Genomic DNA, 15,016 nt, shown 5'->3' on the forward strand with positions numbered 1-15,016 from the left:
TCGCTTTCTTACTAATTTAACTGCCGAATTTGCGTTTGTAAATGCGTTTTAAACGGTCAGCATCTGATTAAGAAAAGGTGGGATAATGTAGGTTAGGAACACAAAAATGTGATGGCTGGATTTATTTTTGAGAGTTTACACAAATTAGGTTTTATCGTGAAATTGAAATGATTTATTCGAATTACAAAACAGAACGTGTGCCCTTTCTATCCCATCTTTTGAAAGTCCTTTTTAAATAAACTGATATCGTGTAGGTTGGTTGCAGGAGGCAATATCGGATACTCTAGTAACCTGACAGAGCCCCGCACATTAGCATCTGTAAACAGTATGGAAATGTCTCGATGTTTTTAGAGTGGTTACTTCTCCATCTCCCGCTTGGAGACTGGAGACTGTGGACCAGAGAGCCGGGTAGAGTTTCCAGTTGACCTCTGTTTGCCGCTGCCCGCTGTTTACTCTGGTGGGGGTTTGCTCCCGCATATTTAACCGACCGCTTTGCGCTCGGATGGAAATTCTAGTGCGCAGTGCAAGTGCATTCACTAAATAAAATAAAATAATTTTTTCATCATATTCTAAATAATAATGTTTCCTGCTTGTTAAACTGAAACAAAAATCTGCCTTATTATAAACTACGAAACTGTCGCCCAAAATTGATAAGAAGTGTTAAACCACCCAACCTGTAACCCGATTACCTGTCTTTGTCTGACAGTTTGGAGTACATACTCAAGAGAAAATTGCAAAAATTTGTTGATACGTCATCACTCTATTAAAAACAACCTGTGCAATGTACACGTTAAGCAATGTTCACATTCCCTCAATGTGTATAATATCGAATCTATTACAGAAACCTTGTGCAGTAATTAATCTCTCAGAGACGTGTTTCTGAAGACCAGGGGTAAGTCAGTTCCCATTTTTAAGTAACTGTTAACCAGCTATCTCAAGTAGTTGTGTCAATTTGAAAGGTTAAAACATATTGATTACAGTCCACCGCAAACTGATTTGCATGCAATTTGCGACCAGAGGTACTCCAATGACATTCTTGATGCAAGGTGCAAAAATTCCATAAATGATTTTCGATGCTTATTAATACATTTTGTCTTGATTCGTGTAAAAACTAAAATAAACAATCAAAAACTGCTTGTACCTGTCCACGAATGCACAAGCGTAAAATTGAAATTTAACATTCCGGTATGTTCCGACTGGCACACATCAGATAAAATATGCGAAAAAGACCCCTTTCAAGTCTTTCCATCGAGAGGGAAGTTTGACCCTCCCTCATATCCTCCCTTTTCTCGTATAACCTTCAATTCAGTGGAGGAGTGACAATGTTATGAAGATGTTTTACAAGATTATTAAAAAGGTGGCATATGGCGGTACGAAGAGTTTTTTTTCACGTCCCGCAGAGGCGCTATTCCACGATAGGCAGGTAGGTATAGATTTTACCACAAATTCTTATTTATTTATTTTATATCTAAAAACCACTATTTTTTTTAATTCAAAACAGTTTATACACGTTGTTTTAACAAGAATTTCACGATACACGGAGATAAATGAGTATTGCTAATTAATAAATAATCTCTTCCAATTATTGGTAATCCAGTTAAAAACGTTAAAAACGGGATTGCAGGCCGTTTCCTATATCGGAACATGTGTTCATGCACGTGAATTTGCCTTGATAATATTTAATGATGTAGTTACAACATTTTAAGATTTTCATGAACACGTGTTCCAACATCGTGATAACAATATATTCGTCATTTACTAAAAGTTTATAAGTAAACCTATTAATTCATCCATTAAGGGCCTGAAATCCCGTTTTTGACCAGATTACCAATAATTTAATAAATTAGTAATACTCATTTTTATCCGTGTAGAAATAATTAAATTGATTACATACATATACGGACAATAAGACTGAGTACTGTTTTTATTCAATTATAAAATATTATCGAATATAATTATCGATGTAATCTAGAATTTTCGGCATAATTGGCACGTGTTTAAACCCAAAATAATGGTATTCCATTTAAATTTCGTTGATTTGTCATCCAAAAGAGTAATTGATTAATGGAATGGTTTCCGTCCATTTATTTGGTAACTTCCTTTGAGGCTTTGTGCCGGAAGGACATCGTTGAGGATAAAGGGAGCAAGGTTTAGCGGCGGACGCGTGCCAAGCAGCCATAGCCGCTGCCAACAACCACCCTGCTAACCCACACAGCTAACCCACACAGCTAACCCTCAACCCTTCTCGTTGAAGGAGAATGAAAGTATTTTTTAAATAAGGGAGTGTGTCCGTGGAATGATTTATGGGGGCGCAACTGGTAGTAGATTTTACGACTAGATTTAGGAGCATTAACACCAAACGGGAAGTGATTCAAACGTAAAAAATGATTCCTTCCGTATGTATTATTATTCAATTACAATATCGGAAATGGATGTTAGTACATTAAAAAAATGCTTATTTTGTTTGTGAAAAGTCAAAAGATATCATGTGTTGAACGATTATAATGAATAGACTGTGGAGGATGGAGCGATTAACATTTTTAAAACTCTGTTCAAATGAGAAACAATTAATAAATAATATAAAATTATTACAATATTATTACAAAATTATATTAATTGTATGGAAGACAATATTTTTTTGTATTTTTTTTATATATTCTATCTTTTGAATAAGGGATGATTTAATCAAGGTTTATTTATAATACATAAATAAACCAATTTGTTAGGTTTATAAGAATGATGACCTAATCGTTAATCGAATACGCACAAGGTGTTTCGTAAAGTGTTTCAGTCGAGTGAAATTCAGACGCAGCTTAGCGTGAATTTTCCTATGATAATAATAATGGTTTGTCGGAAGTTTGTTTAGCTTCGATATATTTCCGCTAGATGGACGCCGCCGGTCAAGCGCGCGGACGACCGCGGCTGCAGACTGAGATAAGGTGGCACGAGCTACTGTACTGTAGTGTACAGTCCAGCCATGCCAGGATTCTAAAGCCTGTTCACGCGGACCGAATTCTCCATACAAACAAACTCTCAAATATTGTTAAAGGCATCAAAAATTATAGTTTTAATATTTTTTGTAGATACCACGAGTTTAATTAATTTAAAAGGGAAACACGATTTATATTTTAATCGGACGTATATCTATAAACAGGCAAAACACTATTCAAGCGATATTTTTGGGAATGTTAATTTTCAGTGATTTTATATAAAATAGTCACATTCTTTATAAAGTATCTTTACTATTAAAAACTAAATTTATGCTTACAAATTTTCAAAAATTATTTCGCGAAAACCGTAGACGATATTAATCAATCCTCAAATCTCTCGTAAGTATAAACAGAAAGGCAATATTTTAATCAGAAATGTTTAAAAACAAATAACCTCGATTATATAAACTTCAAAATTAGTTTCACGAAACCTTAAATACATATTATCATGTCCTGTAAAGTTTTGTTTTATTTTGTGACTTGAAGCGTTTCACCTATTTACAGATGATATTTAAAATGATTCAAATTAAACATTGAAAAAGTCATCAACATTGCCCACGATACAATATTGACAATAGGATTAAATCTAATAATACAAGAAAAAATAATAATGTCAGTTATTTGATTTTATATGCAAGGACTAAGAATTTATATTCCAGCGGCTTCAGTTGTTCAGCTTAGGAAACATTTTACCTAAAGCTCTAGAACTCTGGAGAAATGAAAAAGCCGACAGATATTATTTATTAGTAAAGAAATTTTTTGCGTAAGACCAAACCTTTAACTAAGGCTAATTTTAATAACACTGAGTATAACAGAACATTATAACTCTGCGTTTTCAAAAATCTTTTCTGCTGGGACCGTGTAAATAAAGTTGCGTTTTCACAAATTGATCTGAACAACTCTCTCAAGGACGAAACTTTATTCAAATCGAGTTAGCGTCGGATTTAGTTTAGTGGGAACAAGGGGCGCGTTTTGCCCGAGCAGCGGGGTACTTCATGCAGCACACAGCGAGCTACTGTATACTGTATACCATACAGTGGAAATGAAAAACAAAGAGAAGGGCAAGGAGTATAAACTATTTAAGGCACCGTTGTATGCGAATTTTTCAACAGGGTAATGCGGGAGGGATGGGGGAGGGGATTAGTTTTATGCACGATTTATGTAATAAAGGGGATGGGACAGGAACAGGGTTGGGAAACTTGTTCCATTATTTCACCCGGGAGGAAAGGAATTGACTGAAAAGTATTTACTGTGCAAAGATGGAGTGAGAAGAAATAAGGCGCGGCGTGAAGTAGCTGCTAAAGCGGGAAGTCGGCCAATCCTTTTACGTGAATTTTCGGTTCCATTTTAAATTGAAAGGTTGACTAAAAAACGAAAAAATACACTTGGAATATATTATTGCGCAAATCGTACGGGCAAGAAATAAGAACATTTCTAATACACTATTCATTTTATAAAGTAATTAGTTACTGAATCAGTTTCAGGATGTAGGTATAAGTGTTGAGAATATAGCTCTTTGCTTTTTATGTTTCGATTCTGTAATGAAATTTTGAATCAAAAGCAACCACCCCGAATAAATCGCATCGCTTTTACTCTCGAATCATCACCGACGCTCTGTTTAAACACGCGGCAACACAATGTAGCGACCACCCCTTTATATTCTGCGAGGGTGAATCCCCACCCCCACCCCCCTCCCCGCACTGATTGGCCCATCAAATCGGCCATCTTTTATCCGAATGCCCGGAGTTGCCCGGAGAGATGGTACATGACTGCACCGTGTGAGGCAGGACTGCTATAATGGAGGTTAAAGCCGCCAGACATAATGGACTGAATGAATATTGCAAGATGTAGCCGACAACAGATGTGGAGATAGAACTGTCGTCTAAGTAGATGCTTTCAATTGTACCCATTGGCGCGGTAATTTTATTATCTCGACAATGAAACATACTCGTACATCAATTTTAATGCCGTTTTCAATAAAATCAAAGGTATTTCTCGAACTTGCGAAATAATTTAATAAATCTATTTGAATAAAAATGTTGGTTTATTAAAAAATCGTAAATCTCCGAAGGTTCTTCACCGATTACTTTGAAATTTTGTCACAATTTTACATTCGAGTACGCGTGTGTTTTTATATACATTTATTATATAGACGTCACCTGTGACAGGTAAAAATATATATTAATATAACAGCGCCATTTGTTTTACGTAAAAGCAACACGCGCTATGCTTCTCTTGTTGCACAGGCAGACTGAGCCACAGCAACTCCTGGCGGAGTACAGCTAGTATTTGATAAACATGTTAAGTAAATTTTCAGATAGAACCAGCATTCAGCCAATTCCATTGTCAATGAAAAGGAGAGAGTTGAATTTACGATAAACTGAGTTGCAGAAATCCTTTTGAAAAAGTCACTTGCCTTGAAAGCAAAATCTCCTTCGGTGGACAGCCTCCTTTCATTCTTTTGATTTGCCATATATTTTAGACCATTGAAGCCGTACCCGGGTAATGGAAATTGTGGGTTTTACGGATCCCAAATCATCTCGTGCCGTAGATCGGGCGGGGGAATAAAGAGTGGACATGTATATTGGAAATGGAGGAACACTGAAAACTTACCATAAAGAAATTGGAAACTAATTGGGTTTCCTGTGAATTGCGCTGCGTCCGTTCCAAGGAGTTCATTGAATGAATCAAGAGATACAGCTTTAAATCTTAAATAATGATTATCGTACTTCTAATGAAGGCTTTATTTACTTGCCAACTGTGCGGAATAATTAGTTCTCTCAAATAATCTACTTTGACGGCAGACTAATTAATTAATTATAACAGTAAACAGGTAGCAGAACTAGTATAGCACCCGAATATTTAAATAATTTATTTATCGCGTTAAGGCCAAGGAGATTAATTTATAATTGATTAGCATTATTTAATGATGGGACTTTTCGTCAGATCATAAAACTTTATGTACGTCCGCGAAGATAAAGTTTCCGAATATATTTATCTCAATTTTACGTTCAAGCTGAAATAATATGCAACCATTTACACTTTACACCAGATACTACGGCTGGGTATTTTACATTCGTTATTTTCATATTTGATTTTACTTTTCTGCAACTTTGATTATACTCTTAAATGCCTAAAATAAAAGGCTGTAAATTTGATCGATTTGTGTTATTTCACAAACTACTAACTAAAAATAATATATAGTATTTTTGCGGCACGTTCCAAAGTGGAAGATACACTCAGTCTCAGTGTTACCCTGGTGTAAGACCAACATTCAGAATTGAAATGGCTTTGGCCGTGTTTGATGAACAGATCTGATTAGCTAAGTATTTCCCCATCTTCTTCCTCTCCCCATTACCTTCAGCCTCACAACGAAACCTAATTGGGGATGTCATAGTCTCACTGGCTCCAGACGGTTGGGAGTAGTTGGGACCAGTGGCGGGTTGTGACTTTTGGGTGTACTATTGCTAATATTACAAAAATTGTATTATTGATGTTGTTGTAGCTAAAACGATCTATTATTTTTTTTCGAAAAATTGATTTTTTGTATGAAGATTTTCAGGAAATCCGTGCGGCGCACGGCTAAACTGAAATTTCCTGAAAATCTTCATACAAAATAAAGAATTTCGAAAAAAAATGAAAAATCGTTTTCAGCTATAAAAACATCAAAAACGAATTTTTTTATAATATTATTACACCCAAAAGTCACAAGTCGCTACTGGTTGGGGCTCTTATTCGGTTTCACATAAAAAACAACATTTTTAGAAACAGCTAAAATGCGTGTTTTTGTTGGTTTCTCGAATGTACTTAGACTATTTATATTACATTTCGCTGTCTCGCACACTAATTTACTATTAAAAAGACACACACCTTTAAATAATATGAAAACAATATGAAAGAAATTATTTAGTGAACTAAAATCTGTTATTTGTCATTGTTATGGTGAAAAGTAAGTTAACAACGCGTAACATTATTTCACAAGTGATTATTTTCACATTACTCGAGCTACTGGGAATGGAATTAGATATTAACATAAACTGGAAAGAACATGTCTCAAAAATTGTAGCAAAAATCAGTAGTTTTTCTTATGTTCTGGGTACCTTAAGAAAAATATTAAACACCGAATCAGTAATAGCCGCATACTATGGTTATGTATACTCAATAATAAAATACGGTATTATTTTTTGGGGAAACTCGGCAAACGCTAAAGATGTTTTCATCATACAAAAGAGATGCATAAGAAAAATTACAAACTCTGATCGTTTAGATTCATGTAGACCTATGTTTAAAAATCTGAAAATTCTGACAGTCACAGACATATATATATTGGAGTTATGCATGTTAGTGCGATCATCTACAGACAAGTTCCCACTAAAAAACTCAACACATAAATACGCTACAAGGCTCACAGAAAACTTACTAATACCAAAAGCAAACAAAACAATATTCCAAAAAGGACCATACTACATGGCCATTAAAGTATATAACAACCTTCCACATAACATTAAACAAATACAAGATACACACAAATTCAAATCGTTACTAAACACTTTCCTTGTTAATAAATGTCACTACACGTTGAGTGAATACCTCACGTAAATGAAACACCTATTTTTATTGGTATATATATTTGTATTTTTTTATTTTTACATTGGTATATTGTTATTTTATCTGTATAAACATTGTAATTAAATAAATGTGGTTAGCTGGAAGAAATGGGGTCTACCCATAAGCTATACCTTTTGTAATTTTAATTTTACAATAAATAATTTTTGATTTGATTTGATTTGATTTGATTTGATTTGATTTATATTGTCAATTACTTCCTCAGCCAAGTGAGCGGACTGACGCGACGTGTTGTGATTTACTCCCCAAGTGTACTCGTATGAGATACTTGGTAAAAATAACATACACACGTTTACGAAACAACTGTTAAAAAATTACCGTTATGATTTATTGGAAAAACTTGCCATGTTAGGGCGTAATGTTAACTATTTTATCACATAATCTGTCATTCAAAAGATTTAAATTGCAGTAAAAGATTAATAACAGTACGCACGAATAAATTGAACACCACGTACTGTTTTGATCAATACACAATATCTTAGCTTTTGATTGATTAATTACCTTTTGATTGATTAACGAATGGGAGACTTACGTAGAAATATGAATGTGGTTGTTAGGTAGAATTTAATGATTACAAACACAATTTTTAACTAAACAAGGAACATAAAATTACTTAAATATTCTTAAAACCAAAAAAATACTGTTTTGCCGAGAAGGGTACTGTTTGGTTTTTGAAATGAGATTATGCTTAGTTCCTACCGGGATGTCATTATTTATCGAGTTCCTAATTCCTACCTTTCCCTAACCATCAACTTGTAGAATTTTTTTAAAAATTTGTAGCAATGGCAAGAAAATAGTACAAATTAGAGTGCATTTTTTTTGAAAATAGAAGAAGGATTGTGACTACCTTGGTACCAAGTTTTTTGTATTGTTCGTGTACATAATCTCGTTGAAAAGAAAAAGGAAGGAAGTTGACACTCTTGGAAGTGAAACATATTGTTTTAAGTTCTCATTCTTTTTGTTGTGGCAATAATTACCTCGATATATCGCTGTGGAACTCACTATATTGTGATTGTGTTGTGTGTCCTTCGCTGAGATACCGTGGTAAGTGATTGGTCATCCCGTTTTCATTGCTTCTGTACCTTGTTCATTTCTAGACATTCATTTCGTTTCGTTTAAATTATTCACAGTCCATTTTTAAATGCACCTGAAGCTGTAATTCGTAAGCAGTTTTTGATGCAACAGGAATCGTTTATTTATTTAGAAAATAATAAAACATGTTTAACATACGTTGAAATCTTCTATATATCCTGATTATATATTTATTCTATTTTTATATTGTGTATTTTCACTGACAATATTAGTAGCAAAGGGTTTTTTTCTCCAGATGTCAAAACAATAATTAACTTTCATAATTTATATTGCAATTCGTACAGCAAGATTTCTAAAAGATGTTTAACTTAACGCTGGAATTTTCAAGGGTTTGAGATCTCTATCTGTAAGTATAAGTAATGATGTCGGTGGTATTATTAAGGAGTGGTAGGCCCAATTATTTTTGACAGTTGATTCGGGCACGTGTCGCTGGAGAAGGTAATACAACCTCACATACGCGATGGCACTGCGTACGGTGCGATGATTCACCACAGGTGTGTGCACTTCGGTAAGTTATTGAAGCTAATTGTTCAATTACAGTGACAGCAATGTATTATGCTATATACGATGCTATAATATTATGCTATATACAATGTATTATGCTCTTACGATGAACTGAATCGCAATACTGAAAAAAACAAATCTTGAAGACAGACGGCTGCATCCTGAAACTGAGGTACCTACCTACCCAAGGACGCAGAGAACTTTTGATTTCCTAAATTAAATTATTAAGTGCGATTAAATTTTACGGTGTAAACAATTCGATTTCCAACAATTTCATAAGATACCAATGTAAAGGAATGCCGCTGATAGCTTTCTTGTAAACTCTCCCTCTGTTTCAAAATAACGCTAATTAATTTGTTAGGGTTGTTTCAGAGAATATTTAAATTCTGTGAAGGTTCTATTTAAGATCTTTTACTATTTCAGTTTTGTGAAATAACTGGCCAGTAAAATCATATAATAAGAAAACACGGAGAGAACCTTTACAGAACTTTAAAATCAGCTTTGAAATTCGATGAATTTTTTAAATTCTGTGAAACAAACCGTCCTTAGATAAATATAGTTAACATTTATCAAGCTTACAGAACGTTGTGATATGCCGAACCACGGTTGGATGTATTTGAAATCTTTTTTTATTAACAAATACCTATAATCAACCCATAAAAACTTAACAAAATACGATAATACACGATGTTTGTAGTATTGTATTGGTCCAGGGAAGCAGATTATCACAGTGGTAGAATCATTACCTGGAGAAGGAAGGCCAAGGCGGGCGCGTAGGGCGGCCTTGTGCTGGTCGAGGGCATCCATGGGCGGGGATCTCCACGCCATGTTAGCGGCCTCACAGTCCTCGTCTTTTAACCACATCTTACCTGTGGACAAACAATATAGGTTATAATTAACTACTACATCATCATTGGGAGATTCAAGCTAAAGTTGCCCTTGTTAGGGTCGAGCGTAGCGAATTTAACATTTTTTGTTTTAGTATTTTGTTTAACATAACAATAAACACAACCAAGTTTTAAATCTGTTCATGTGCATCGATGTTATGTAATTCAGTTATTTATTAATTCACGCCTCGAAAGCGTTTACATGTATATATTGTTATAGATAAGTTGTTCAGGAGTACAATTATAAGTGTGTAGTACATAACATAATAAATTGAGTATGAACAATATAAGCTGGTACAATACAAGTTATCATAGAGAGTTCTGTTGTACAAAGGAGAGACAATTATTGAACACGGGTTCAAGTCCCGTTGGCGTCATGTATCTTTTATCAGGAGATTTTTCAATGTGGATGAGTGTTTCAGGCTAATAATTATTGCTTATAAAATAATTGTTACCCTTTGTGGTACGCATAAAAAATCTTGTCTTCAACATTAGTTTACCAAAAAAATAATAATTGTTATTTGTATTGATGATAAACATTAGTTAGGAATTTATAGCACCAAGAAAGTATAATATATGTCGGGGAAAAGGGTAAACACAATGTAGTAGAAATGGGTTAAGAAAATAAACAAACAGTACCGACTGTTTACCAGGAAATATCCGCAAAAGCGAACGCAGCCTCACTAACCTACCTTACTCTCTTGTTCTTAGCCGAATGCGTGAACAAAACACGTCACCGCCGGACACGCGAGGGCAAACCAAACTTCAGTTAGTTGTCCGTTCATTAGGAGGTATACACAGGCAGACATAGACACAGCACACAGCAGACATAGACAATATAGACGCAGACGGGCGGACAGACGGACCACGTGGGCGGGTGGGGCGGCAGGGGGATATGGGGCGGCGCAGCCTCCCTACTGCAACTAATCAGACAGGAGAGAAAACGAACGGAAATGGCATCGGAAAATTTGTTTTTCAGTTACTTATTCATATGCGCAGAGTCGGTGATTCATGCAAGGCGTTAAGTCATTAGTTTTACAATTAGATTGTACATAATTATAAATGGCAGGAGTAACGCAATCGCACAGTACTTAACACCATTATTACATTAAAGTGACCATTTGAAATGTGAACTATGTATTTACGTAGAAACATTATCATATTATTAAAAAGTAATTTAAATAAACGTATGAAAAATCTCTAATGATTTATTCTTAAAAAAACAACGTGTCTTGTTGACTTATCATATAGTTATATTAGATTGCATTTTGTTGCCCAAACGACAAACCAGATCAAACGATTTATTTAGTACTTGTACCACGTTGTAAATTTAAATATGCACAAAAATTCACTAAAAGAACATATCTGCCAAATATGCGATACATAAAAATTCACTAATGGGACGTATCTGCAAAATATACAGTATATTATGAGATTTAGAACGATTCAAAAGTATACTTTTTATGAAGAAATATAAGGTAAAGCTGACTGAATTTATCACATTATCATTATAAAATTATATCAACTCCTTTTTATAGGTTTTACTGCTATTATGATATCTACTGTTTATTTTACTTTTGTTATTGTCTGTAATGCAGTATGTATTAATTGCTTCATTGATGAAACTTAATTGGTTTATTTAACGATGTATTTTTCCAATTTTTAATTTTACATAACTGTTTTTATTCTAAAGAATATAATAAAATTAAAATTAAAAAAAAACTACCTTTTTACTTGTGAAAGTATGGCGAAACTTGACTTTTCTGGTTATCTGTTTGTAAGTTATCCTCGAATCTATTTTTATATATAGTTGTATGTAGGTACAAATACATGAATGGAGGCTATGCCTATAGTATAGTATAGATGTGTACTCTAATGGAGGTGATGGGGACTGGAGACCAAAGTGTAGTAGAGACGTAGTAGGCGGGGGGAGAAGGAGATGGGAAAGAGGAAGGGAGAAGAGCTGGCCGGGAGAAATCACCCTCGCAACACTGGCGAAGTTATCTTAATAGTGTTAGCAATCATTGATTGGCATTTTATTAACAAGACCTTGAGGCGTTTGCGAATAAAATTATTACCACTGCCAGAAGGATTTTCCGTTCTTATAATGTCGTGATGAGAATAATCTTTTATATTTAATCATAATAATAAAAGACATTCAAATTAATAGATGAGCTGAACACGGAAAGGTGAACAAATCAAAACCCGCTTTTGGTGATTTGTCAATAAATTAATCTGACAGTGTACAGGCAACTCATTTTGTAGTATCACAATTCGGTCCTCGAAAATAAAATTTGCTTACGAATAACAATGGCATGCAAAAAAGGTGCGTAAAAATACATAACTACATATCCTAAATCGGGTTACCAAAAGTTTGGGCTTTAGTTTTCAAAATTTTATTTATTCTTAGACAAATGTGTTATAATTTAACCACCTCACTCAATTTTATCGTGCCTATACCAGGCGATTCGTTTAAAAACGAACATTCAGATCCTGCGCAGAAAAGTCCCACAATGGACAGCGCTGCAAACCTTTGCCTTACTTTAGCGAATTTTAATTTTCTGCGTGTGGTCTGGTTATTTCAATGTGCGCTCTTCGGCGGATGATGGATTGATGATGATTCCAAGATTTTACGCTAGGGCATGTCTATTAATTTGAATGTCTATGTAAATAACAATATTTGAATGATTCAAATTTAGGAAAAAATACACTCTAGGATAGTTAAAAAAACTAGCAGTATTTATAGATTAAGATCATACGTTCATTTGATTACTGGTTTATTTATTGTTTTCTGTAATTGAAACGCTTATGTTAAGATTGTTTTCTAATCTAAGAAGATAATAAAAGTTGGTCAAGTCTAGAAACTTTTCAGTTGACGTGTGGGAGTCAATTTTTTAATTGCTGCAAAATGCGATGAAAGTCACTGAGAAGGATGCTATCGCGATGTGACTTCAATTATAATAAGCATTGTTCCCAAAGTACCCAACGTAAATTCGTTTGAGAATTCATAATAAACTGAGGTATAAGTAAAACGGGGAATTTATACCTCAGATATTTTAAAATAAGAGATGCTAAATAAAAAACCTTTTGAGCAAAAAAAAATATGCTTTGAATGAAAAGGTCACGCAGCCGTTTCTCTTGATACGTTAAAATCTAGCTTAACATTATTACAAATATGTAGGTATTGTTTGTCTAAACTCTAACATCGAAATTTTATTGGATTCACTGCCCAAATTCAAAAGTAATATCATGTCAATGATTTCAATGGACGTAGATATATACACACACTCACGCATACACACACACACCTATATACTACACACTTCACACGTCACACGGCAGTTACTAAATATACATACCACATTACAAGGAAACATATCATAGGTACGCACCTTGAAATATTTAATATCTGTATATTGTTTCAACACTTTAACCAATGTACTGTTTGTATCTTTAATATAAAATAAATAATTAATCAATAAGCTCCAATAGGTAGTTGACATTCTTCGAAATTGATAGCAATGTTTTGTTGTTTGAACAACACAGTTATTTATGAAGAAATGAATGAGTGTGATTTCTATATCCTCATAATATAATAATTAGAAGTTAGTAGCCACTCGACGTTATTTACACGTTCGGGAAATCTTAAGAAAACAAACAGAGTTGTAAAACCACCATCATGCTCACAATCGCACACTCATACACGCTCAAATGCACAATCAGGCTAGTTTATATAATACTATATCCACTGCAGCACAATTGTGATGGTCAAAGGAAAAGTCTGACGGAGTAGCCATTGTCTATGCTCGCCGGAAATATCACAGCAGTCGATAGCACAAGATGCAAGAAAAATAAAGGCATTATTTGAAAAGGTCGAATAATAAGCAAATAAGTTTTTCACTTATCGGCATCTACCAAATATTACTAGTAATATTATTTAAGGCGATGCCATACGTAGTAATGCAAAATCATGTGTTTTTGGTTTGAAAATTTGGTCGCCTAGAAATGTTTCAGATGCTTTAATTAAATACTGCAAGTATAATACATCTTGGCCTTTGAAATTATCGAGTATTTTTTAGATAAGTCTTTTTATAAGCCCAGAAAAAAAATAATTTAAAAGCCTATGAAGACTGCTTTAAAGTTCGAAATCTCCTACTTACGAACCCATTTTCGGTTATGATTTTATTGTATAATGTGGAAAATTAAGTTATTTATAAAATGATCGAAAAAAAATAAAACATTTATGCCTGAAAATCCACAAAATGAAATAAAAGGCACTTTTTGGCCATGTTTTTTTTGCATAAATCAAAACAGGCGGATGGTGTTAAGCGGGAATTTAAACCTTATCGCCATCTACGTAAGGGTTGTTATTGATAGAGGCTCAATTTAAAATATTACACGACATAGTACATCGCCTTAATTGAGTTTATACTAAAGTTCATGGATAAAACCCGATGATTAAATTTGGGTAATAAAATTCTCAATTAAGAAAGATTTAATACACTAATGTAATTAGCACTTCTTGCTTTATGCAATGATGTAAATAAATAAATGAATTAATAAAAAACCGCAAATTTTAAGGTAGAGAAAATCTGATTCTTTTAAGAACATCTTTCATTAAGTGTCCGGTTACTGCACGAAAAAGTTGTAATAGTTTATTCGCGTCTATTCGTTGGCCAATGTCTGGTTATGCTCGAACACTCCTGCCTGAGAGACTAATCAATATGAGCCTCCCTGTTTCAGCGACCTCTCCCCCTCCCCCCGCCCCTTCCTGCCCCGCAGCCACCCTGCGCCACCCCGCAGTCTGCGACACCTCTCATTTCTTAAGATCTTATCAAAGTGCCAGTGTGCGCTGCTGTGAATAGAGAGACCGAATACGCTGGGAATAAGGGCATATAGACTGTTCTAAATAATATA

General features: G+C 34.2%; 1 protein-coding gene across 1 annotated transcript in view; it reads right to left on the reverse strand.

Annotated features, from left to right (window-relative positions):
- The window catches only part of LOC149421295 (uncharacterized), a 160,327-nt gene that overhangs the window by 43,704 nt on the left and 101,607 nt on the right, over positions 1–15,016 (reverse strand). The window contains exon 3 of the mRNA XM_089635462.1: positions 9,959–10,081. Within this exon, the coding sequence (XP_089491588.1) occupies positions 9,959–10,081 (123 nt within the window). The remainder of the gene's footprint in view (positions 1–9,958; positions 10,082–15,016) is intronic.

The sequence above is a fragment of the Hesperophylax consimilis genome, chromosome 9, assembly GCF_061612785.1.
Source record: "Hesperophylax consimilis isolate HC1 chromosome 9, BYU_Hcon_1.0, whole genome shotgun sequence".
Lineage (NCBI taxonomy): Eukaryota > Metazoa > Arthropoda > Insecta > Trichoptera > Limnephilidae > Hesperophylax > Hesperophylax consimilis.